The sequence below is a fragment of the Myotis myotis genome, unplaced genomic scaffold (genome assembly GCF_014108235.1).
Source record: "Myotis myotis isolate mMyoMyo1 unplaced genomic scaffold, mMyoMyo1.p scaffold_m19_p_16, whole genome shotgun sequence".
NCBI lineage: Eukaryota > Metazoa > Chordata > Mammalia > Chiroptera > Vespertilionidae > Myotis > Myotis myotis.
The window spans coordinates 43,647,114-43,673,099 of record NW_023416320.1 but is presented as its reverse complement, the minus strand read 5'-3'; the positions used below and the strand labels follow the sequence as shown (position 1 = coordinate 43,673,099).

At 43.6% G+C, this 25,986-nt stretch overlaps 2 protein-coding genes and 1 long non-coding RNA gene across 6 annotated transcripts in view; 2 read left to right on the top strand and 1 right to left on the bottom strand.

The window, feature by feature from the left end:
- Positions 1-9,383, bottom strand: part of TRMT12 (tRNA methyltransferase 12 homolog) — a 48,579-nt gene extending 39,196 nt beyond the window's left edge. For 2 of the 3 annotated variants that reach the window (XM_036338646.1, XM_036338643.1), the window contains exon 1: positions 8,814-9,383. The gene's annotated coding sequence lies outside the window, so the exon portion shown is untranslated. Of the gene's footprint in view, positions 1-2,620; positions 2,696-8,813 lie in introns of all 3 variants that reach the window. The other variant, XM_036338645.1, reaches the window with a different exon arrangement.
- Positions 9,384-9,517: 134 nt separating this feature from the next.
- The window catches only part of TMEM65 (transmembrane protein 65), a 39,057-nt gene continuing 22,588 nt past the window's right edge, over positions 9,518-25,986 (top strand). Inside the window, exons 1-2 of one of the 2 annotated variants that reach the window (XM_036338640.1) lie at positions 9,518-10,286; positions 25,577-25,657. In XM_036338640.1, the coding sequence (XP_036194533.1) occupies positions 9,980-10,286; positions 25,577-25,657 (388 nt within the window). In that variant the 5' untranslated portion in view covers positions 9,518-9,979. The remainder of the gene's footprint in view (positions 10,287-25,576; positions 25,658-25,986) is intronic. The other variant, XM_036338641.1, reaches the window with a different exon arrangement.
- Positions 16,727-20,764, top strand: LOC118670977. The gene is made up of 3 exons (XR_004972532.1): positions 16,727-19,875; positions 20,164-20,266; positions 20,713-20,764. It is a non-coding gene; the product is annotated as an uncharacterized LOC118670977 (long non-coding RNA).

Here is a 25,986-nt window from a genome sequence, read left to right as displayed (position 1 = left end):
GCTGCTTCCTGCACGCCCCATACTGGGAGTTGAGCCTGCAACCTGGGCATGTGCCCTTGACTGGAATTGAACCTGGGACCCTTCAGTCTGCAGGCTGACACTCTATCCACTGAGCTAAACTAGCTAGGGCGGCTTCTCAATTTTAATAGGACTTTTCAGTCCCCGGATCTTTTCCTTAACAATCATATTTTTTTAATCTTGCTGGTACCTGGGACAAAATTAGATAGTACTATGATGACAGTTCATTAAGGTTACTGCTCTTTTTTGTCTTTCAAATAACAGTATATCATAAAATCAAATATTGATGAGTAGAATGGTGGTTACCAGGGGGGTGGGGGAGAGAATTAGGAGAGTTGTTCAATGGTATAAAGTTATCCTATATAATAAAAGGCTAACATACAAATTGTCCCCTCGGGAGTTTGACCGACTGGGAGGTGAACTGCTCACTATGACATGCACTGACCACCAGGGGGCGGCATGGAATGAAGGAAGGCCCCAGCCAGCAGCTGGAAGGCCCTGATAGACCCTGATCGCCGGCCAGGCCTAGAGTCCCTACTCGTGCACAAATTTTGTGCACCAGGCCTCTAGTAGTTATGTAAGATGAGTAAGTTCCAGAGATCTGTTGAACAATATAGCACCTGTAATTAACAATAAAGTATTGTGTGCTTAAAATCTGTTAAGAAGGTAGATCTCATGTTAAATGTTCTCACCAAAACAAAACAAAGGGACACAAGGAAACTTTGGGAAGTGATGGATATATTTTTTACATTGATTTTGGTGATGATATCACAAATGTATACATATGTCCGAACTTACAAATGATTAATTATGTGCAGTTTTTTTTGTATGCCAATTAAACCTCAATAAAAAGGAAAAATATTGACTGGCTACCTAATTTAAAAATTCAACAAATGTATTGAGTGTGTATATGTACAGGATACTATGCTAGCTGCTAAGGGAAAACAAAGATGAATTAGGCAGGGAAGCTTCCTTCAAATTGCTTATAATTGGGGCACACCATGTGCTAGAACACAAGGAAAAGCTTCAGGAAAAGAGCTCAGATCTTCATGGATATGAGAAGACATTTGAGCTGGGCTCTGAAAAATGGGAAAGATTGGTCATGTAGAGAACATGAGGACGAAGGTGCACCAAGCAAAGGTGACAATGTGAACACAGGTGTGAAGAGTAGAAATCTTGGGGAGCACTTAGGGAGTCATGTCTCTCAAAGAAAGGGGAAGTAATAAGAGATGTGGCTGGAAAAGCAATTTCTAATAATATCATGAAGTTCATTAACTACTAAGGAGAGCTATTGGAGATAGAGAGGCATGGAGAGGTAGTTACTCCATAGTGACAGCCAACAAATCCTGATGGCTTAAACTCTGTCAGGCTCAGCCAGGATGGAAGGAGGAAATAAAAATTAAAAACATTTAATGGAAAGAATGCATAGCATTTGGCAAGGACAAGATGGAAGTAAAAGAGGAGGTCAGAGATGGTTCAAACTTTGATTTTCAGTTAGGAAGGTATACAAAGGAAATACAGCAAGGGGAATGGGTGTCAGAGGCAAGATGATATTTTGGGGACAGGTTAAGAAATAACAGCCAGAAACCATTTTAATAATTACAAGCACAAAATGATGTTCTGAATCCTATAACTGTGCATAAACATGAGTAATACATATGAAACCAAAGCAGTAGTATGCGGAGCTCATTAAAACACAATTCATATGAAGCAACACATCTGATCTAGCTAAACCAAGTGACTTTAACTAAACATCTGAATAACAACAGTTGGATGTCTTTTAAATTTCATCTCCCACTCATCTTAGCTTCTTTTCTCAATCCACTATAATCTGACCTCCGCTCCCAGCATTTAACTGAAATTGCATGTCAAAAGATTATAAATGATTTTCTCAGTGAAAATCCAAAGAGCACTTAAAATTTATTTCTATCAACATTGTATCCTATATAATAAAAGCCTAATATGCAAATCAACCAAATGGTGGAACGACCAGTTGCTATGACACACACTGACCATCAGGGGGCAGATGCTCAATGCAGGAGCTGCCCCCAGACTGCAGACCCCAGGCCAGCCAAGGCAGATGCCAGCAGGGGCCCCCCAATTGCCGCCCCCAGTCACCCTGCAGAGGGAGGCGACTTGAGGCAGAGGCAAGGGGCGGGGCTGGCTGGCAAGTGAGTGGCGGCAGGGGGTGGGGCTGGTGAGCAGGCAGTGCCAGGCCGGCCAAGGCAGGTGCCAGCAGGGGCCCCCCAATTGCCCTGCCGGTCACCCCACAGATCGGCCCTGACCGCTGGCCAGACTAGGGACCATACCCATGCATGAATTTTGTGCACCGGGCCTCTAGTTCTGTTATAAAAGTCAAATAGTTCTCCAAAGCATATAACATAAAAAAGCAGTTCCCAACAGTGTCTTCCTATTTCCAATTGTTAGTTCAGAAAGGCAATTATTTTCAACTCTTTTAGAAGCTTCTTCTGAGTACATAATAGGATTATGACTATTGTTTCTTCATTTGTGTGTGTGTGTTCTTACTGTGTTGGATATTTTCCATTTGTCCCTTGGATCTACTCTCTACCCTCTTCTGTGTTCTCTGTTCAGAGAAACTCACCTGTATGAACAACATCAATGGGTTTATGAATGGTCCCTTTGGCTTTCAATTGAGTTGTTCTCTAGTTGGGAGAACCTGGAGAGGAGAGGAGACACAGAGAGAAAGAGAAAGAGAGGGAGAGAGAGACAGAGAGAGAGAGAGAGAGAGAGAGAGAGAGAGAGAGAGAGAAGAGGAGAGGAGATACAGACAGAAATGGGGGGGAGGGGGGGAGGGGGAGAGAGAGATTGATTAGAATATTTATCCCTGCGGCTTCCTCTTTGATGATCTACTCTAGCTGGCTGCATCTTCAACTGGAAGTCCCTGATTCCCTCAAGAAGGGCTACTCTATTTGACTCTCATTCTAGATTGTGGTCCCCGTGCACTCCACTTTTACCCCTTTGGGCCTAAGGTTGGTGACAGTACAATTGCTATTAAGTCTTACATTACTGTACTATCTTTTATGGTTTTCCTACTTTCACATCTTTTGCAAATTTCAGAGGGAAGTGGAGGGGGGGGCGGGGAAGCAAGGGGAGAGTAATAGGTGAATTTATATGCATACTAGAGGCCCGATGCATGAAATTCATGCACGGGTAGGGTCCGGTAATCAGGGACGATCTGTAGGGCGACCAGAGGGGCCATTGGGGGCCCCTGATGGCACCCACCTTGGCCAGCCTGGTGCCACCCACTCTCCAGCCCTGCCCCAGGATCGCCCGGGCCACCGCCAGTCGCCTCCCGCTGCTGGCACCCGCCTTGGCTGGCCTGGGGCCTGCGGGCAACTCCTGCATTGAGCGTCTGTCCCCTGGTGGTCAGTGCACATCATAGCGACCGGTCGTTCCACCAGTTGTTCTGCTGTTTGGTGGATTTGCATAGTAGGCTTTTATAATACAGGATATACATAGCCAGAGACAGACTATAGTGTGGTGAAGGCCTGGGAGGGGCGGGTGCGGGGTGGAGGGGATCAATGGGGAAAAAACGGGGAACATCTGAAATACTTTCAACAATAAAGATAAATTTAAAAATATATAAATAAAAAAGAGAAAAAATTGTCCTTTTGTTAATTAACCTTCCTCAAATTATCCCATTTAGAGTGTACTACCATCTGTGTCCTGTTGTGACCCCACTTGGCATGCTTACTATGAAAGACAAGAATGTAGCTTTCTTACTCCCACTTTCTTGCTCTACAACGCTATATACATAAACACACACACACACACACACACAAACACACTTCTTGCTATGGACTGAATGTCCCTCCTACACAAATTGTGTCACTTTTTAGAGATAGGGTTTTGGGAAGGTAATTAGGTTTAGTTGAAGTCATGAGGGTATGGCCCTCATGATGGGATTTGTGCCCTTATAAAAGAAGAGATACCAGAGAGTTCTCTCTCTCTCTCTCTCTCTCTCTCTATCTCTCTCTCTCTCTCTCTCTCTCTCTCTCTCTCTCTCTCTCTCTCTCTCTCTCTCTCTCTCTCTCTTCACTTATACAAAGAATAGGTCATGTGAGCACACAGAGAGATGGCAGCTGCCGACAAGCCAAGAGAAGAGGTCTCAGAATGAAATCTACCTTGAAATCTATCCTGGACTTCTAGCCTCCAGACCTGTGAGAAATACATTCCCGTTGTTTAAGGCATGCAGTCTACGGTATTTTGATACAACAACCCAAGGTGACTAAGACACTTCCCCTCCCCATCTGTCGAGTTTAGACAAAGCATAATTTTTGGATAATTCAGCATTCTGTATTATTATCATCTTGTAAATACTATTTACCTGTGACCTTTTAATTTCATATGCTTCCCCCCTAATATAATTCTACTTACTAGAGTTAGTAATTGCCTTAGTTTTGTTTGCTTAATTTTCAAAGTACCTACCACCATTCCATCCTCCAACTTTCCCTCAGAAGTGTAACCCTGCTTTCAATACTTCAAAAATACATCAAAAAAATCTATTAAACCCATCTCTGTATTAGAGGCACACCTCCCCAAACCTTCCGTCACCTTGCTCCCATTTGGACTGGACACTCTCTAGTTGTCCTATGACTTCCCATTTCCTGGTTTAATCCTTCAATTTAATGGAACACATCTTACAATTACTTCCTGATATGATATATGAAATGTAAATATTTTGAGACTTCAATATCTGAGGTTATACTCTACCCTCACACCAGATGGCTAGATATAGAATTCTAGATGGAATAGTTTTCCTCAGAATTTTAAAGCTGTTTCTCCATTGTCTTCTGGTGTCCAGTGTTGCTGTTGAGATGTCTGAAGCCATTGTGCAATGGGATTCTTTTTATTGAATGTCCCTTGAGAGCCACTTACTTTGCTGCTGGAACAAATGACCTTCTCTTTGGGAACTTTCCTTCAGACATTTCTTTGACAATTTTCTCCCTTATAGTGCAAAACTATTATATCTTCTTTAACTCTCTTGGACCTCCTGACCTGAGTCTTTAATTTTGTCATTTATCTTCTATTTTATATTTGTTATATTATCTACCATCTACTTTTAAATAAATTTTTTCTCAATGTTATCTTCTGATCCTTTTGAAACAGTTTTTACTTTGTCATATTTTTAATTTTCAAGTAATATTATTTTTGTTTTCTGGATGTTCTTACTTTTGTAGATTCCTATTATTCCATAGATGCAGTATCTCTCCTTATTTTGCAAAGATATTGTGATGCCTTTTCAAACATTTATTTTGCTCCCTATTTCCTCAGAGATCCCCCTGTTAAAGAAATGCTAGCTATTTTGGTTCTGTCTTTCCATCTTGAAGGCTTTCTTCAACTTACTAGTGATTTTGGGCTCCTGGCTCATACTTCGTATTTAAGAGTGAGAAAACAAAAAGCTGTTTGGAAATTGTGCGTGGCAGAGCTAGTTAACGCATGGTTTCACTGTCGGGTGGTCTGGCTGAGCTCTTTTAGTGGGTGCTCAGAGAGAAATCCCCCAATAGTATGGCTACCTGTGTTTTTGAGGCAAAGCAGAAGCGTGACAAGGGATCCATGAGTCAGAATGTGGCACTCCCTCCATCTCCTTGTTTTTGGTGCACCTCCCTTCCCTCCGGTGTTTCTCCTGCCTTTGAATCTAGTGTCTCCACTAGTAAACGTCTGGACTTCTGCTGGGATGCAGAGGTGGCAGCCTCCCAGCTGCATCAGATGTACAAGGAAAGCTGGCTTTATAACTGCTCCCCTAAAGTTTTTCACTTAGGTTTTTTTTTCTTCTTCTTCTTCTTTTTTTTTTTTTTAGCTCAATTATATTTCTACCTTCAGAAGTACCTGGCGTGTCCAATTCCTGTACTTTTTGGGGGCTGTTGCTCAAATTTATCTTCTTGTAGGTTTTCCATTCTAGCTGATTTAATGTCTCTCTGAAAAGGTGTTCAGAAAGTCGGAATGGATTCCTTATTTTTCTTCCAAAACAAATAGGAACATTCAAAATCCTTCTACTGACCTTTCTGCTGGACTCAAAGATAGTCATTTTTTAAAAGTAGATGAATGATTTGAAGGCCTCACTAAAAATCTGAGTTTAAAGTTTGAACAGAAGGCATTTGATAGCCCTATTATTTATATTTAATTTGATCAATCTCCCTCCCCAACCTCAAATATGATGGGAAACCTGGAAGGGGAAAAAGTTACAAAATATTACCCTGAAAAAGTCATATAGATGTGTGTTCATGCATGCATGTGTGTGGGTATTATATGTGTATGTGCATTTTTTATGTTGGTTGTGGGCAGTCACAGTCTTGTTGCCTATAGGTAAATATGAGCCCATGGAGTATGTAATTCAGCAGCTTTAAAACATCTCCCCAATTCGTTGGGGGGAGGTGAGGGCTCTACATACCCTTCTGTTGAATCTGAGATGGCCTTTGTGGCTTGCCAGTAGCTAGTAGAATAAAGTGTAAGTGATGCAGCACGACTTCTTAGCATAAGTCTCAAAAGGCCATGAGTCTGGTACTTTCAGACACTCACTCTGAGGGAAGCCAGATGCCATGTGAGAAGTCTGCCACGCTGGAGGGATTGTGAAGGCTCTGGTTCATAGTCCCAGCTGAGCTTCCAGACAGCCAACAGCCAGCATCAACTGTCAGCCTCAGAGTGTGCCATCTTGGATGTCCAGCCCAGATAAGCCTTCAAATGACAGCAGCTGCAGCTGACATCTGATAAGAGACTCAAACAATAAACTGGCCAAGCAAGCCCTTCCCAATTTCTGAGCCACAAAATCAAGAGCAAAATAAACTGGCTACCTAAGCCACTAAGTCTGGCATAGCACATTCACTCAAAGAGCAGCAACGGCTGTCTAGTTTATCAACCAGTTTAGAGCAGAGTGAGAAGCAACAGGAAAGAGATGTGGTAGATAAACGTGCTTAGATAGGGTACAAGCAGAGTGGAAGGACCATAATACCTACATTTGGTTTTATGCTATGTTCATACGTCCTAACCCTCTCTGCCATGCCAGTCTCCTCTGCAGATGGGGTAGTTCTAAGGACCAGAGTGAAGAGTGAGTGAGGGGGGTCAGCAGATTAAAGAAGCCAGAAACCAACATGCATCTCTTCTGTCAGAGAGATGTGAGGACAAATATGTCTGGTCATGACTGTGTCTGGTCATTAGCTGGCTGAGTAGCTAGGGGTTTATCTTGTACAGAGACTACCTGAGGCCATAATGGGGCTATAATGGGTGTCACTAGTAGGTGGCCAATTTAGAGATGACATTGTTGTCAGTCTAGGAGTAGTACAATTCATGCCTTATTAGTATTTAAAGTTCACTTGGTCTACCTCTATCTAAAATAGCACTTTCATTTTTTCCATCCTTTTAAAACACATATCCATTTATTTTATGTGTAACATGTCTCATAAGCAAATTGTGTGTATATTTCATTCTCCTATTTTCTACAGCAGAATGAAATATTCATAAGTCATACAGCAAACACATTGCAGCAGACACATTATAGCAAGTCCCAACGAGCAAGCACTTATCAGATCAGGTTTGTGATGCCCCACTAATTGGCTAATAGCAAGTCATTTGGCCAAGCCCACAGTCAATGTGGGACAGGTCTACACAAGGGAGTGTACCATAGGACAGGTCTACACATAGGGAGTGATTCATTGGGACCACTACTATAATCTACTACTAACACCCAGCTAGGCCATGGTTAATCCCGTTATCAAACTTTCAGCAATCTGTTGGGAATAGGTTCTTAGTGAGTAGTTTTTCCAAATCTCACTTCCCAGGACCCCACCCCAAGCCCAGTGAGTCAGAATTTCTTGGGGGTAAGAGATATAGAGGAAGGTGGTGGTAATACCAAGAATTCCAGACTGAAATAACTCTGCGGAGGATTCCAACACACACGGGGGGAATAGAGGGTTTCAGAGACAAGAAAGACTGTCTGTGCACTCAAAGAACACAGTTTCCACAGACTGCATTCTTAAAAAACACACACACAAAAAAACATTTCCATTGATGTCAGAGAGGGAAAGGAAGAGATAGAAACATCAATGTTGAGAGAGAATCATTGATCATTGATTGGCTGCTTCCTGCATGGAGCCCCAAACCTGGGCATGTGCACTGACTGGGAATGGAATCATGACCTCTTGGTTCAGAGGTCGACACTCAGCCATTGAGCCACACCAGCCAGGCCGGAGTGTATTAATTGTCATTACTACAACAGAGACCTTGAGACTTAAAAGAAAAATTGCATTCCATGTTTGAGTTAGAGCAGTGGGTCTCAAACTTATGTGTGCATCAGTATTAAGCAGAGGGCCTGTTAAAACACAGATGACTGAGCACAACTCCCAGTTTCTGATTCAGGAGTTCTGGGTGGAGCACATGAATTTGCAGGTCTACCAAGCTCTGCTGTCCAGGGACCATACTTTGAGAACCACTAGGCAGGGAGATTTAGTGAATCTACTGCACTTACATGTGTACAGCACATCTACTACAAGCCAGGGCTTGGCCTGGCTGCAGCAGCAGCAGCGGATATGATAAGGATAGGATTTAGGTCTTGATTATACTTGAGCAGATTTAGTCTCTAAGTGGATCTATTCCCTTAATAAGGGAAGCCTAGGTGACAGTAAGACAGGTTCAGATGAAGAGAGAAAGGAAAGCTTGGGGCAGGCGAGTCGGAGCCGGGTCTTGAAAGATGCCTAGAACCTGGACATGGGGAAATAGTGGAGAATCGCGGAATTCTTCGTTTTGGTATAGACTCTATACTGTAGAGAAATCACACAAACCTTGAGGGAACACCGGGGAAAGGTCTGTGACACTCGCCTCCAGCGCTCCAGCATCACCCATCTGCAAGCTGATGGACGAGGACGGGTGTTCTCAGTGTCAAGATGTCAGGCTCAAACCCGTCTTGGGAAGGGGTAGAACGGGCCTCGCCCTCTCTTTGGAGCTCCCAGAGCGGGTGCCTTGGAGAGCGAAGTGTCTGTCCGAGGCCACGGTGGGCGCTGACTTGGCAAAGTGCGCAGGCTGGGCGCTTCCATCTCCAAAACCCTCATCAGTCGAAGGCTGTGACCCGCGAGGCTCCGAGCGGCCGCGCGGCTGTCGGGGCGGCCCGCGCCCGGAGAGGGGGGCGCAGGCTGGGGCACTGTTCGTAAGGAGCCCCGGATTTGGCATGGCGCTAGGGTGGGCCGGGTGACAGCTGCACTACCCGGCCGGGCGAGGGGTTCAAAGCTCCTCTTCGCTATTTCCATCCCCGGACTTAAAGGTGACGGTCGCCAGCACAACGGGGCGCGCCCTCTCTGCCTCCATTTCCACGCACCGGAGGGGGTGTGCACGCTGGTGCACGCTCCCTGCACCCCAGCGGGGCCAGCGAGCCAGAGGACTACGCCTGCGCGGCCCCGCCCCGCCCCGCCCCGCCCCCTGCCTTGGCCCCGCCCTGTTACCCCTTAAACCACCGCTAGAGGTACTGGCGGCGGCTGCGGCCTGACAGCGCGGCCGCTTCGAGGGCGCGGAAAGCGATCGGGGTGGGAGCGGGCGCTGGGAAAGCCGGCGGGAGAGAAGGGCGGCGCTGGAGGAGGGCGGCGCGTGGCTGACTCATCCCCCTGGAAAGGCAGATCGACAGACAAACCCCGCTGAGCCCGCCTGCCCGCGCCGCTCCTGCTCAGCGCGGGAGGCGCCCGCCCGCACCGCCCGCCCCTCCTCCCAGCCCGATCGCCTCGCACAAAGTTTGTCTCATCAGAGGGACCGGAGCCGCCGCGGGCCTTTGGGAAGGGATCGGGGACGGAAGAGGACGCGAGAGCCGTGCGGGCCCGGGGAGTGCATGGTGCCCGGCGCCGCGGCTGCCCATCTGGAGGACATCGGGGCGGGGTCGGCGGTGCCCCGCTCCTTCTAGCCTCAGCCTCGCCCGAGATCGCCCTCCCGGACTGCCGCGGGGGTCCCCGCGCCCCAGCCCGCCATGTCCCGGCTGCTGCCGCTGCTGCGGAGCCGGACCGCGCGCAGCCTGAGGCCGGGCCCGGCCGCCGCCGCCGCCGCCGCGCCCCGCCTGCCGTCCTGGTGCGGCTGCGGGCGGGGGCTGCTGGCGATCGCGTTCCCCGGAGGCTCCCCCGGCGGCCCCCGGGGACTGGGCACGCACCCCAAGGAGCCCATGGAGGCGCTGAACACGGCGCAGGGCGCGCGCGACTTCATCTACAGCCTGCACTCCACCGAGAGGAGCTGCCTGCTCAAGGAGCTGCACCGCTTCGAGTCCATTGCCATCGCCCAAGGTAAAGGGGATGGAGAGGGGGGTGACCCGGGGCCCGGCGCCCTCCCCTGCCCCGCCTGCCCCGGGGAGCCCTGCCGCCCCTCGGCCTGGGACCCCAGCCATCGCCGCCGCCGCCCCACCCGCCGGCCCCCCTCGCCGGCCTGGCCCGGCGCCTGGGACGTCCGAGGTGGGGGGAACTTTCCGCCTCTTGAGTGTCCCCGGGGCAGGTGGGACCGGAGCCCATCTAGCCAGGCAGCCAGGGCCAACGCTTGGCTGGCTGGTTCCTCCCCAGCCTCAGAAGCCCGAGCTTCAGCCCCAATGGCCAACCGATCCTGTTCTGATTTTGTTTTGATTTGCCGTGTGCCTCCCCTCCCCAGCCCTCTTGTCCCTCGATGCTTTCGTGTGAACTTGCAGCCGCGCAGGTGGCATGCCTGCTTCCCCCGAAAGTGCTACGAACCCGAGAGGAAGAAACTTTCTTGAATGGTTATGGAACGGAGGTGTCTGGGGGCCCATAAGAAGGGATGTTTCTTCAGAAGGCAGAGATTCTCTCGGCTGCTTGTGTGCACACACGTCTAGTTGTATTCATTTGAACAGCGGAAGGGAACATCTCCCCGGGAAATGGAAAGAATGGATCAAACCAGCAACTGCAGATACATACTTGCAAGCCCATATTAAGTTCGGTGCTTCGCGAGTTAAACTCCAGTTTTTGTTGTTTCCCCAGAGGTTGAAAGAATGAAGTAAACAAGAAGGTATTTTTTTCTGAGAATCTGTGGCTCTTCAAGAAAAAGCAGACTTCTGCTCAAAAGTAATCTGCAATGGTGAAAGCAAAGCTATTTTTAAGCCAACATGTTAAAATAGGATATTTTTACAATCAGTGCAGCAAGCTGGTAGGTCAGAATTTGAGTCCAGCTGCAAAAGTTAACAATTCATAAAATCAAAGGGATGAAAGGAGCAAAAGATAAAATCATTCCATCTTAAAATATTTGCCATTTAAAATATGGTAATATAGACAAAATACATTGCTACTATTTTATATTACATTCTGATGTGTTTGAACATCAAAAGTTTACACCCCCCCCCCCAAAAGTTGGTAGGTACATAACCATTCTGTAGATTCCTTAAGTTTACAGCATATTGATTGGGAAGATGGCATTTGATTTGCCACAGGCACTTGAAGGTGATTCCTTGGCCTATGCACAGGAATGGAGGAAAGATTTATCTACCTTTATATGACTTATCTATACTACTTCTTCAAAACCTTTTTATTAGTTGTGTCTTTTTTAAAATATATCTATTTATTGATTTCAGAGAGGAAGGGAGAGAGAGAAAGAGAGAGAGAGATAGAAACATCAGTGATGAGAGAAAATCATTGATAGCTGCCTCCTGCACACCTCCTGCAACCTCGCATATGCCCTGACCGGGAATCTAACCGTGACCTTTTGCTTCATAGGTGGACACTCAACCACTGAGCCACACCAGCCAGGCTTAATTGTGTCTTTTAACCACGCCCCTCCCTCCCCACTACATTCAGGGAATTATGGACCAATTTATCCTATTGGATGATTCAAGACAATGTCCACCCACAGTGCTTTTACAGGAAAAATGTCACATTGTGATCAATTCATTTTTTAAATGTGTAATCACATTATATTAAATCATAATCAAATGCTAGCATATTTTGTAAGCTATGTGTGTACTCAGTATGTGGTTTTAAAATATTCAGTTCTGAAAATGAGCTCCTTGAAATACAATAGACACTCACATGCTGAAGTTCTCCATGAGCAAAGACTATTTGAACATACATTTGACCTTTCTAAGTAATTTCTTGGAATTTCTATATTACCACTGTTACAAGATTGAAGGGCCCTATTAATATAACTTTATGGCAATTCTTGAAAAAGCATGTCCTGGGTAAATTTTACTTCATACCTATTGCACATTGCAATAGATATGCTGCATTTTACAATGAAGATGATATTTTGAAATTTAACATAGTTTTACATATACTGGAGAGGACCTATAAGCTTCAGTCAATGGAGATCACTTAGATCAGTTATGCTTAATAAGTATGTGCGTTAAATGAGAAAGAATGCTTATCTCCTATTTATAAGCTAAAGATCTTTAAAGTTTAAATAAACTCTTTTTGCCAATGTTGATGACTAAATTATTGCTCTTTGACTCAAATGACACTTAAGTGATGCTACCGGTTTCATTTTTAGGACAGTTTTAATGTTCTTTATTGTTTTCAATATGAATACACATAGTTACTATGGAGATAAACTGGAATTGAATTGTCACTAATAAATTATTTTATTCATTATTATGTTGCAAATGAATGCAGCTCATTACATTGCTGAAATCAACATTTTTTCCCCCCCAAACAAAAAATTGCTGTTTTTCTTTTATTGTTGCTTTTTCAATACCCGATTCACATATTAAATGTGTGTGTGTGTACTTAGTGGATTTTCTAATGAAATAAATTTTTGGTAAAAAGGGCTTTTTTTTAATTGTAGGGAATCTTATGTGTTCCTGGGAAGGCTTCTTGTATGATGTTATGACATGCTTTGGAGTTGGTGTGGAAACATTACAAGAAAAAAATCATCCATGCTTTGATATGTCAGTGGAATCTACTGCTGAAATTTGGTACTTTTGCCCTTATCTTTCTTATGAGTTTATCAGTGGGCAAGTGATATAGTCTGTGACAAGATAAAGCGTTACATTCATAGAACCAATTTATAATAGATAACCCCTACTTTGTGGGATGTCTTATCATAGCTACTTAGGATACTGTGATTTTTAAACTGATTTCCTCCCCAATTTAAAAAAAGTTGATACCGTGTTCTCACTTCACCTGCTCAACCTGGTCTTTTTCCAGAAACAGTTCCTAGCCTCAGATAGTACATTGTTAGTTCATTGTTTTTACAAGTAGGGCTGGCGAGCTGACATTATTACAGTTGCCTTTAATTTTAGCCAAGATTTTCAAACAAACTTGTCTCCCACTTTTTGCAATTACACTTTCTATTTATAATTATTTTTAAAAACCGGTTCCAGGACCCTCGTGGGTACCAAAATCTGTGGATGCTCAAGTCCCCTCTATGGGATGGCGGACTATTTGCATATGACCTATGCACATCATCCCTGTGTGCTTTAAATCCTCTCTAGATTACTTCTTGTGCAATGTAAATGCTATGTTAACAGTTGTATTGTTTAGGGAATAATAAGAAAAAAAAAGTCTGTACATGTTCAGTACGGACGTAATCATCTGAGGCCTAACTACTCTGTACGTGACAGCAACGTGTAACTCCCTCCCCCCACCCCAATATTTTTTATCTTTGATTGGTTGAATCCCCAGATGCAGAGCCTGCAGATGCTATGGGCCGAATGTACAGCAATTTGGATTTTGAAGGATGGGCAGTGGCATTGCTCATTGTATTAGTTCATCGCTGTATTACGAATACCCCTAAATATAATGGCTTAAAACAAACATGTATTGTCGCACAGCTTCCAGAGTCCTGGGGCAGCTTAGTGAGATGTTTCTGACTCGGGTCTCATAAAGTCGTAATCAAGCTTTCAGCTGTGGCTGCATCGTTTGACACCTTGACTGGGGCTGCAAGATCCATTCCCAAAAAGGCTCATTCACTCAGCTGCAGGCTGGAAGTGTCAGTTTCTTGCCATGCAGGCCACTCCCCAGGGCCACCTAAGGGTTCTCAAGACGTGGCCCTTGGCTCCCTCCAGGACAAGTGATGATGACACAGTCTAAGCTGGCAGCCACAGTCTTTTATTACCCAGTCTTAGAAGAGATAGTCCATCCCTTTTGCCCTGGTACATCGTAGGAGGGGACTGTACAGGGCGTAAAACCAGGAGGAGGAAATGATTGGGAGGGCCTGAGAGGCTGCCTCCCACACTTATTTAAGGTATAGTAATTAATGTTTGCTGGAGAATTACATAGAGATAAGAGTTGGCTTTGGGGAAGGCGCAGCAAAAGATTTGATTTGAAAAAAAGGAGCTTCTTAGGGAATGTTTCTGTTAAACATGTACTTAAGGATTTTTAAAATGAGATTCTTTTTACATATAACAAGAGATAGATTGCTGTGAACAGAGCAGTTTTTCTATCAATGTTAGATCTTTTTAAAAATATATATATTTTTTATTTATTTCAGATAGGAAGAGTGAAGGAGAGAGAAACATCAGGGATGAGAAAGAATCATTGATTGGCTGCCTCCTGCACACCCCACACTGGGGATGGAGCCCGCAACCTGGGCCTGTGCCCTGATGGGGAATCGAACCCTGACCTCCTGGTTCTTAGATCGACACCCCACCACTGAGCCAAGCGGGCTATCATTGTTAGATCTTAATTAGCTTGCATTTTTTTCTTTTTTGCCATATTAAGTGGTAATTGTGTACATTTAGGTTTTCTTTTTACCATTTATCTACATCCACATAGACACACTGTATAATTCTAAACTGTATAACCTTGTAGTTCCTCACCTTTTGTGATTAGTTAAGTAGATGAGGAGCTTCGATTTGAGAACTTGCCATATAGCAGAAGGGCCTTTGTCAAATGAAAGGCTGCAAGATAAAAAGCTGATAGTAAAGTGGATGTCTAGAATACTCAAAAACAAGATCTTTCATGGAGTTATGACCCACTAGGGATTCTGGACTCTTAAGGAAAATATCTCCATTTCTCTCAGCCTATTGTTCAGGATTATGAGAGAAAATAGCCACTCTGTTAAGCTATTAACCTCTGGGATGAATGGGAGATTATTTCAGCTTTTGCTGAAAGAGAATGAGAACGAGGGTAAGGAAAACATCTCATACTCTAAATTAAGATGCACGAATAAAGATATTTCGGTGCCTTCACTGAAATAGTAAAAGAGGAACAAGGGAAGTAGCCCCAACTAGACACAGCAAGAAGAGAACAGCCAGGATGAGGATGTGAAGTGTGAATTGAGTCAGGAGGAGTGAGAGATATCTAAGAAGCTGAGAGCTTCTATATCATGGGCCTAGATAACTTAAAATGAAGCTTTGCCACAATCAATTATTTTACTAATATGGAAAGAACCTAAATATAATAAAGAAGTAATATGCAAATTGACCCTTACACCATAATGCTGTCACAAGATGGCTGCACCCACAGCGGAGGCGGGGTTCCCGTAATGAGCCATAACGAGCGATCAGCAGGGACCTGAGGCTGCATAGCGCCAAGCTGGGGAGGGGTGGGGGAGCTGAGGCTGGGCCCCATGCCTAGCAGGGCTTGATGGGGGATCTCAGGCCATGCCCCCCACCTGGCAGGGCTTGACAGGGGACATCAAGGCGTGCCCCCTGCCCCAGCCCAGGACGGGAGACCTCAGGTTGTGCCCCCTGCCTGGTAGGGCTTGATGGGGGACGTCAAGGCACGCCCCCCACCCCGGCCCAGGCCAGGGGATCTGAGGCTGCGCCCCCTGCCAGTGCTGGGCCGGGGAACCTCAGGCCATGCCCCCCACCCAGCAGGGCTTGACAGGGAACCTCAAGCTGCACTCCCCCACCCGGTGGGGCTTGATAGGGGACCCCAGGCCATGCCCTCCGCCTTGACACCGGGCCAGGGGACTTGAGGGTGGGCCGGGGGACCTGAGGCTGCGACTTCCACCCAGCGCTGGGCCAGGGGACCTGAGGCTGCACCCCCCACCTGGCAGGGCTTGACGGGTATGGGGGCGGCTGGGTCTGGATCTCACCCAATGGAGGTGGGGCTGGCTGGGGCTGGGTCTCGCACGATTTCAAGGAGCACATGGGTGGGCGGGGACTTGACTCTGGGTCCCGCGGCGCGCCCCAGACTCTGACATGAGGAAGATTTTCATATACATTTTACTAATTTTCTTTCATCTCTGACACTTCAATTATAGCAATATTGAAATATGTCCTCTAATTAACCCCTAGAGTGCCGGGGAGTGCGATCGCGCTCCTCCTGTCTTTCACCAAAAGTGCCGGGAGTGCGATCGCGCTCCTCCTGCAGTGTCACTGTTAGATGCTAGTAGTTCACTCTTTATTGACAGATGGCACCTAAGTGCAGATTACTTGTGATGCCGAATGTTTGAGTTCTAAAATTGACCATTGGCATTTATCTGCCTAATTTTTTACAGGTACTACAATTTTATGAAGTTTACTCAGATTTTGTAGCCCTAAAGCTTCGAAATGGCGTCCAGTTCTAAGTCTGCTTTTATTAGTGATGATGATATTGCTAAATATGTCAGTTCTTGCTGTGAAGATGACGATTTTGTGGAAGATAGTGGAGAAGGGTGTCCCTCTATTTTAACATTATATGTTTTGTTCAAATTTTTTTTTCTACTAGTATTTTAAATACAATCAGCAAACAATATATGTCAAAGATGAAAACAAAGGTAGTAAAGGTTTCCTTACGTTTTTGAATATGTAATTTCATTTACTTGCAATTCATAATTTTTTTCCTAAACTGCTGTAAAATCAGCAAAAATGCCTTGGCAATTTTAGCATAGTTCCTAGAATATTGGTTGGCACTCAAAGGGTTAATTCCCTTTTAATGTGCATGAATTTCGTGCCCTGGGCCACTAGTATCAATATATTCTAACAAGCTTAATTCTGAATACTTCAGAGTTATTGGGCATGTTGGAGTGGCCCCTGTTACTAGGGATTACTGCCAGTAAAGAACGGATAACACAAATAAGATTTTTTTCCATTATAAAATGGATATATGCTATTTAACAGTCTTTAATCAACACTTACATATAGCTTGATGTCTGGAGTTATATGTGATTTAAAACAACAACCATTCTATTATATCTTTTGATTTTTGTGGATCAGGAATATAATCAGGGCTCAGCTGGATAATTCACCTGGTTCATGTGGTATCTATAGAGGTCACTCCGTAGACTTCAGCTGGGAGATGGGCTGATTACAGAGTCCACGGTGGTTTTGCTCATGTCTGGCACTTTGGTGGAGAGGGCTGGAAGGCTGGGCTCAACTGCAGCGGTGGCCAGAGTAGGTGCATGAGACCTCACCAGCATGTCAATCGCAGCGTGCTGTAATAGCTAGGTGATAGACCAAGTCCCAGAGAAAACGTTCCAAGAAAGCTAGATAGACACTTTAAGACTTTGTATTAGTTTCATGTTGCTGCTGTAACAAATTGCCACAAATTTAGTGGTTTAAAACAGTACAAATTTATTTTCTTAGCATTCTGGGGGGTTGAAGTCCAAAAGGAGACTTAAGGGGCTAATAAAAGCATCAGCAAGGTTCTGTCCTGGAGGCTCCATAGAAGAAGCTCTTCCTTGTCTCTTCCGGCTTTTGCCGTTCCTTGGTTCCTGTCCACATCACTCTGATCTCTGTTTTTGATCAATACATCATCTCCTTCATTGACCTTTTCTTGCCTCCCTATTATAGTGACCCCTGCGATCATATTTAGGCCCCGAATAATCTCATTCTCTCAAAATCCTAATTAATTACATCTGCAAATCTCCTTTGCCATCCAAGGTAACATATTCAAGGGTTGGAGGATTGGGAATGGACATTATTCAACCTTCCACCCGACTTGTTATGATGACCTAGCTTTGGATGTCCCAGAATATCACTTCTGCTGGTTGAACAAGTCACTAAGACCAGTCTGGATTCAAGGGAAGGGAAATTAGCAAGTGGTATTCCATGTAGATGGCCATGCTTAATAGTAACTTATTACTTTCTATCAGTGCGTTTAGAAAAGAATAATTTCTGTTGGAAATCTTGTATTACATCTTTCTCTATTAACGCATACCATTGACATATAGGCTTTTGTTTATTTTAAGAAATTTGAACATTAGTTCTTATGCTGAGTGCTAGTGCAGTGATTTCTTTTATATATTGAGCTACGTGGGACTCCTTCCTCCAAATAGGATTTCTCAACATTGGCACTATTGACATTTGGGGCTGGATACTTCCTTGTTGTGGGGGCCGTCTTCCCCAGGGGATTTTTAGCAGTGTCCCTGTCCTCTACCCACTAGATGACAGAGCACCCTCGGACCCACCTCACCCAGTTCTGGCAACCAAAAATGTTTCCAAACATTGCCGAATGTTTTATGGAGAAGATGTGGGGTGGGGGGAAGAGGAGAGAGTAGCAAAGTTGTCCTGGTCAAGAGCCATTGCTTTATATGAAATGCTGTAAGCTGCTGCTGCTTCAATCCTCTGCCTTAGCTCTCCTTCTCTTCTGTCATACATGGATACTTGCTGTTATCAGTGTATTCTCTTTGCTTCTAGCTCATTGCTTTATTTTACATTTATTTGTCTCTGGATAAGGCCAGAAGAGTAACTCCTTACCTCTCTATCAAACTCCTCACCTCTCTATCAAATAAATGAGTTTTGTGATAGCTGTTTTCCTTGATTGCGATGTCTCTTAATTTCTAAGTTCTTGACTAAATTCTAAATATTAGATACTTAGAAAATATGGCTTCAGGTAAGCTGAACACTGCTAGAGTGTTTGATTCACTAGTAATTAATTTGGTGTTCATCTCAGTAGTCACTTATTGCTAACTTAAGCAATCATGACAAGCAAGTTTTTATAAACAAATTTGTGGATAGGAAAATTGAAATAATATGAAGTCTGCTACTTACAGGGGCATCCAGAAGGTCAGTTGCAACTAAAGATAATGGATGTTTTTGAATGTTGGGAATGATCTGATATTGAACCATTAATAGTTTCAGTTTTTCTAAAAATAGTGATGAGTTTGCATAACCACACTTTTGACTGGTTTTCTTTGGCACGTCAGTGTAAAGCTAACTAGAACAAATAAAGACCAATCTTTGAGTGAAAAATTTATTAGCATTTTTCTCAAGTCAGTTGAATTAATTAGCATGTAGATTTATAGGACTCTTCCCTTGTGTTTGACTCACAGGTTTATGTCTGCTTTAGGTTAATAAAAACAACCACATTAGAAACAGAAGTTAGATGTTAAAATGTAATAACTTAGTTACCTCAGATCTTCTGGTAAATGAGAGATCTTCTAGGCAAAGGACTTTAAGCTCTTAAGCATTTACTTGGATAGCTTTTATTGGAAGCATATTTGAACGTAGTGCTGCATTTTTCCCTGCCTTAATGAAAGCATAATGAGCACAATTTAGCTTCTGCTAGATGTCAGAGTCCTTATATACTGTATTTTAATACAGCAATATTTTGGGGGGCTACTTCTATTTGTAGATATACTACTAGTCATCACACCCTGTGCCATTCCAGTTGGCAGGCTTTTTAGACTCTGTCGTATAGTGGTAGTGAAATGTGCTGGACTTATAGTAACCCTCCCCCACCCCTCAGTGCCTGCAGACTATTCTACGCTATTCTCATTCATCCCTTGTGGTTGTGGTAAACTCTTTTCTGCTGTGTAAGGAGGTTTGCTTTTTGGCATCTTTTTTTGTTATTTTTAATGTCTGCTCTTTGTCACTCTTCCATGTGTTTTTTCTTTCTTTTCTTTTTCTTTCATTCTCATTTTGTTTTTGCTCCCCCTAGGCTTCTCAATAGGGTTTAATCCTGATATTCGTTTCAAGGTCATAGACCACCACCCTTCTTTGTCTTTCCACCTAGCCAATTGCTTCCATCACATTATTGATCTTTGATGCTCAGATCTCACATTGAAGATCCTGTGAGTACTTTTGCTAATATCTGGATTTTGGTTGTTCAAAGGATCATTGTTTTAAGCACCTGATTAACTGAGATATTACTATTTTTGGATTTTAAAGTTTCAGGGAAATTTATATTAGAATGGTTTTCTTATTTGGGTTAGTTTAGATTTTCTCTTTTCTTTCTGAGTTTTAGGGTAGATTACTTAGTGCACTGTATGGTTTAAAACATTCGTACTTTGAAAAAAAGCCTAGTATTTCATAAAACTACTTCTGAATTTCTATTGTGAAATGGTTCTTATATTTTATAGAAGACCTTCTGCAGCTGCAACTCTCGCTGCTGCTAACACCATCTTCACTACAATTACTTAGCAATTATTAAGCATCTGCTATGTGTCAAACATGCTGAATTAAGTGAGTTTCCATGTACTTATTTTATTTACTTCTCATGGAGCGAGAAGGAATGATCTCTATTCTATAGATTAAGAAACTAAGGCCAAGAGGAGTTTGCCCAAGATCCTGCAACCTGTGTAGCAGAGTGGAGTTTTTAACTTAGCTTTATTTGACTCTAAAACTCTGTTCTAATTATTACACCCTTCTGGATACTCATTCCTGGTTTTTTTAACGCATGTTTGGGGAAAAGGTTACACCTTAAATGATCAATAAAAGTTACATATCTTAGTCTATCTTTTAACATTCAGTACAAAAGCAAATATGGCATTTACATAAGCAAAATCAAAGTAAAATCAGTATGCAAAAAAGTTTATAAATTGTTTGAGGAATTTGGAAAAGTCAGAAAACTAGTATTTGTGACACATAACTGTCATATGTTTCTAACCTTTACTCTAATTTTTCTTTAGATTTTTGAATGAGTTTTATAAAAAACTAGAGGCCCGATGCATGAAGATTCATGCAAGAATAGGCCTTCCTTCCCCTGGCTGCCGGCACCGCCTTCGCTCTGGCCCGGAGCCGCCTTTCTGCCTTTCCACGCTGCCCACAGGCCTGGAGCGACTGGGGTGGTGTGGAACACCTGTGTCGTTGCCATGGCTGCTTGGCATCTGCACGTGTGCCTGCTGCCCACAGGCCTGCCATCTTTGTCGGGTTAATTTGCATACTCACGCTTGATTGGCTGTGGGTGTCACAAAGGGATGGCCAATTTACATATTTGTCTATTATTAATATAGATATCTAATATACTATTCATTGGAAAGCTTTCCAAACTTTGAAAGTTTGTTTATTTAACAAATATTTGTTACTCTCCCTACCATATAATAGAATTAATTAACTTGGCATAATACTCTCATGAGACTTACATTTTTTGAGAGAGGAAAGATATGAGTAATATAGTAAATAAATTAAATCATTATATATAATCTGTGCTGTTAGAATAAATAGAATGACACTTATTTAGATAAGGCGATCTGCGAAGGCCTTTGTGTCGGTAATATTTAAACTGAAAAGAAAGGTTTGAAGAGCTAGTCATTCACACAGCGGGAGGAGAGCATTCTGGGGAGGAAAAGCAAATACCAAGACACTGAGATAAGAAGGGACTTGGCATAGCATAGGAACTGACAGAAAGTATTTATGGGTGGAATTTAATGAACAAAGTGGAGCGTGGAATGAGGTAGGCAGGGGGGCAGAAGCCAGATCAGTCAGGGCCTCGTAGGTAAACCTTAGGAAAGCCGTTCGAAGGTTTGAGCCCTGGAGTGAGATAATGGGATGTAAGGAGCACTGTGGCTGCTAATGGACTACCTGAAGGCTGCAAGTGCAGAAGCTAGGAGACCACTTGGGAAGCTGTTACAGTAGCCTAGGCCAGGGGTGGTGGTAGTTTAGACTAAGTGGCCACAGAGATGAAGAAAAGGAGGTGGATTCAAGATATTTATTTGAGCCCGGCCAGCATGGCTCAGTGGTTGAGCGTTGACCTATGAACCAGAAGGTTATGGTTTGATTCCTGGTCAGGGCATTTGCCCGGGTCACAGGCTCGCTCCCCAGTGTGGGACGTGCAGGAGGCAGCTGATCAATGATTCCCTCTCATCATTGATATGTCTATCTCTCTCTGCCTCTCCCTTCCTCTCTAAAATCAATAAAAAATATATTTAAAAAAAAGATACTTATTTGAGAGTGAACTGATGGAACTTGCTGATGGGTAGAAAGGGGCAGGTAATTAAGGGAAAGAAAATAGAAAGTGAGGACTTAGGGTTCTGACTAGTGATTAAGTAAAAGTTGGTCCTAATAATTGTGAGGGAGAAGTTTGGGGGCAAATAGGTTTCGGAGGGATGGAAATTAGTCTTAAGTTTGGACATGTCAAGTTTAAGATACCTGTGCGAATGTGAAGGGAGATATCAAGTAGTTAGGTGTGTGTGTGTGTGTGTGTGTGTGTGTGTGTGTGTGGTATTTATATTACAAATCTAAACTCATAAGGGAAGATTAGGCTGAAGGTGTAGTATGAGTGTCAACACTGTATATAGACGGAAAAGAAGATCCAGGAGAGACCTCAAAGGGAAGAGGAAGAAGAACCAGAGCTAGAAGGAGGCTGAGGAGGAGTGTCCACAAAGATAGGAAAAATACAAGAATAGTGTGTTCCAGACGCTAAGTGGGAAAGACATGGGGTTGGTCTGATGCTTTGAATAAGTCACGTAAGGGAAAGGCTTGGGGGCAGGTGTGTCGGAAGAGGGTGCATAGGATTTAACACAAAAGAGACTGGTGTTTTTGTCAGAAGTAGTTTTTTTAAATATATTTTTATTGATTTCACAGAAGGATGGAGAGGGAGAGAGAGATAGGAACATAACGATAAGAGTCATTAACTAGCTGCCTCCCCCACATTGGGGATTGAGCCTGCAAACCCGGGCATGTGCCCTGACCGGGAATCGAACCCTGGCCTCCTGGTTCATAGGTCCACACTCAACCACTGAGCCACACCAGCTGGGCTGTCAGTAGTAGTTTTATAAGAGCTATTTGGGAAGAAGCCAGATTGTAATCAGTTGAGGAGGGAGTATCAATAGAGAAGGATTCGGCTTTTACAGTTTAAAGGGGACCTTGGTTAGTACTACTATAGTAGCTTGAGTATTACTGAGAGTATTCCTTTACTCATTGGTCAGAAGTCTAAACTTATTTTAACTACTCATTACTAGTATGCTCATTTTTTTACAGACAGTCCTGTGTAGAATTCTAGTTCATCAGAGAAAAATAAAATATCACAGGTAAGCAAATCACACCCCCTTTTAGCAGCATTTTGTAAAAATATGCAGGCCATTTAGCAGGTAAGATCTTTTCATTTTCTTTGGTAAGAAGCTTATGAAGTCAAGAAGATGATTTGAACTTTGTTTTTCAAGTTAAAATACCCAAGAGCTAGGGATACATTTTTTTCCTGGGCTATAGGATTTTCAGTGCTAAAACTGAGCTAGTCCCTGGCAAACTGGAGGATTGGTCACCTTCCCTGACAATATGTTTGCCCTTCTGACAGACTAAAGCCTTTGACTCATAGGAGAGATTGAAAAAAGGATCCAGGTAGAATTTCGTGTCCCTTCTGCACGACTGCTTTTCCACTCCTGGAGGCCTGCACCAAACTGGACACTCCCTCAACATTCTCTTCTCTTATCACTTTCCGTGTCTGGTGGGATTTCTGGTGAAAGAATCTGCAAGGAGATGCGGACTCCCCCAATTTATCTGTATGCCGGTGCCTTCCCACTGTCCCCCAGCCCGCACGCTGCCTTCACCTGCGCCCTGACTGTTCTAGCTGTACCCTCCTTAAGGTGTCCGGTTGCATCGATCCCAAGTTAGCAAGTGCTACCGTCCCCTGTCCGCTCTGTCCTTGCAGGTGCCTGCCGCTCTCTTAGTTTAGGCCAAGTTTGCGCTGTGACTTCAGCTCTCTCATGGGTTTGGTTCGAAATAAGTCATGAGTTTGAATTTAGTCTGACTTTGTTTCCCTGTAAGGATGGTGACAGTGCTTCTTGTAGCTCTCTACACCCCACAGTAGAAACTAGAACCTTGCTTCACAAAATCTAAAGTACATGGAAAATCACCCGGGAATCTTACGGAAACCCAGATTCTGTTTCCGTACGTGTGAGACAGGGCCCGAGGTTCTGCATTTCCAACAAGTGTCCCGTGGTTTCAGTGTTGCAGGTCCAGGGATCCTGTCCTGAGTAGCAAGGTGATAGCAGGTGGTCTTGCTTTTTGTTTTAAGGTGGGAAAGAGGCGAGGTCACGTAGATAAACGTAGGCGTGCCTGACGTGCGACAGGGAACAGGCAAACCGATGTGAGAGTGATAACGTGGGATGTGGCACCTTTGGTGAGCTGGCAGAATTTTATGTTTGTGTGTGAGAAAGATCTTAATGGTTTAAAAAACATGATCCTAGCTTCTTTTTTTTTCTTCTTCTCAAAGGGCCTTCTTAAAGACATTAGAAAAAAATGTGAATTGTTAATAATGATTTTATAGGTATACAATGGGAACTTTTTAGTGTAATTGTGCTTTCCCCATTTCACATTACTTCTTAAGTTTTGAAACAATCTCAAATTTATAGAAAAGGTTTTAGTGCAGTAAGCTCCCCCTCCACGCTCTATACCCCCATTCTCCCACAAATCACTTGAGAATATGTTGCTGACATGAAGCCTTACCATCCCTGTCGCAGGTTAAGTTCCTTGGGAAGCAGTCTCTGAGACAAAGATGAGCATAACACATTTGTTGGGGAATACAGTGTCAATGGAAGCCTTAGCTGACCCGGTGGAGGCTTCTAGAGATAGGATGACCCCTCTGTGCTGTCCTGAGTTGGGTGAGAAGTCTCCCTGCCTGTGAAATTGAGCTCTTGGGTGTGGGCTGCCCTGGGCAGGGGGCAGGGCTGCGGGTGCGGCGGCATTCTTCAGCAGAGGCGGTCCTCCAAGATGAGGGGGTGTTGACACCGCTGTTGAACTGCTGCCATTTGAGACACTCCAGAGGGGCCTGGAGAAGGCGCACTTATTCTGGACGTAAGTGAGGAGGTTGTGATGAAAAGGATGCAGATGTTCCAGAGGAAGTGACTCTGGTTCCAACTTCACACTAAAGGAGCTCTCAGAGCTATTTTATGGCATTGAGACTGCAAAGGACACCGTGCATAAGCTAATCCAGACTCACAAAGGAGTGCGGCAACTCACCGAGGCGGAGAGAAGATGCTTGCGTCACATTGTGAGACAGGACGAGTGCTAGCACGGTTCAAGCTGCCTTGGATCATCTTCTTTACAAAGAGATAATGAAACACTCTAATTCAGTGTTTCTACTATTTTGAACGATGGCATACTACATAAACTTTAGTTTTATTATTTCCAAATTTTCCTTTCTAATTGTCAGTAGACGAGTTGTTAAATTTTTTTATTGTGATATAATTGACATACACTGTATTAGTTTCAGATATACAAGGTATTTGTATATATTGCAAAATGATCACTACAATAAATCTAGTTAACATCCGCCACCATACATAATTCCGAACTATTTTTTCCTTGTGAGAGAGATTTCAATGTTTGGAAATTTTTTTTTTAAAGATCACATAACAATTGTAATTTTCTCCATTGCTTATTAAGATTTTGCAGTTTCAGCCTGCACTGTCATTTTAATGGTCCCACACAACTGTGCAAAGTGAGAACTGCCTATATTCAAGCATGCTTCATTTCAAAAGTTCATATACCCTTTTATTTATACATATTTTATTGACTTTATTGCTTGAATACATTTTGATTTTTAAATATTTTTAGCATGCAGATTTCCCAAACCTGAGGTAGCCATTATGAAGACGGCGAAGAAGGTATCATCAGCAGAGACCCCTGATAGTTTTGGTATAGTACCATCTTAACAGTATTGATTGTTCACTAGATGTTTATTGCAGATAGCAAACATCTATTTAACAGAACTTCTTGACTTCTTGCTGGTTTGAAATAGCATGCTTTAGTTATAATGACAATTTTTTTGCATCATTGTTTTGGACTACCTACAAGATATTTTTTATTATCTAATCCTAGATTTTGTGGATATGATAGAATAATAATTGCATGTTTAATTAACTGAAGGATTAAACTTATGACCTTAACAAAAGACAAAATCACTTATATTTAATTATATTTAAATAGCGTATTTTAAAAATTGTTGCAGTAACCCCGGCAAGGGA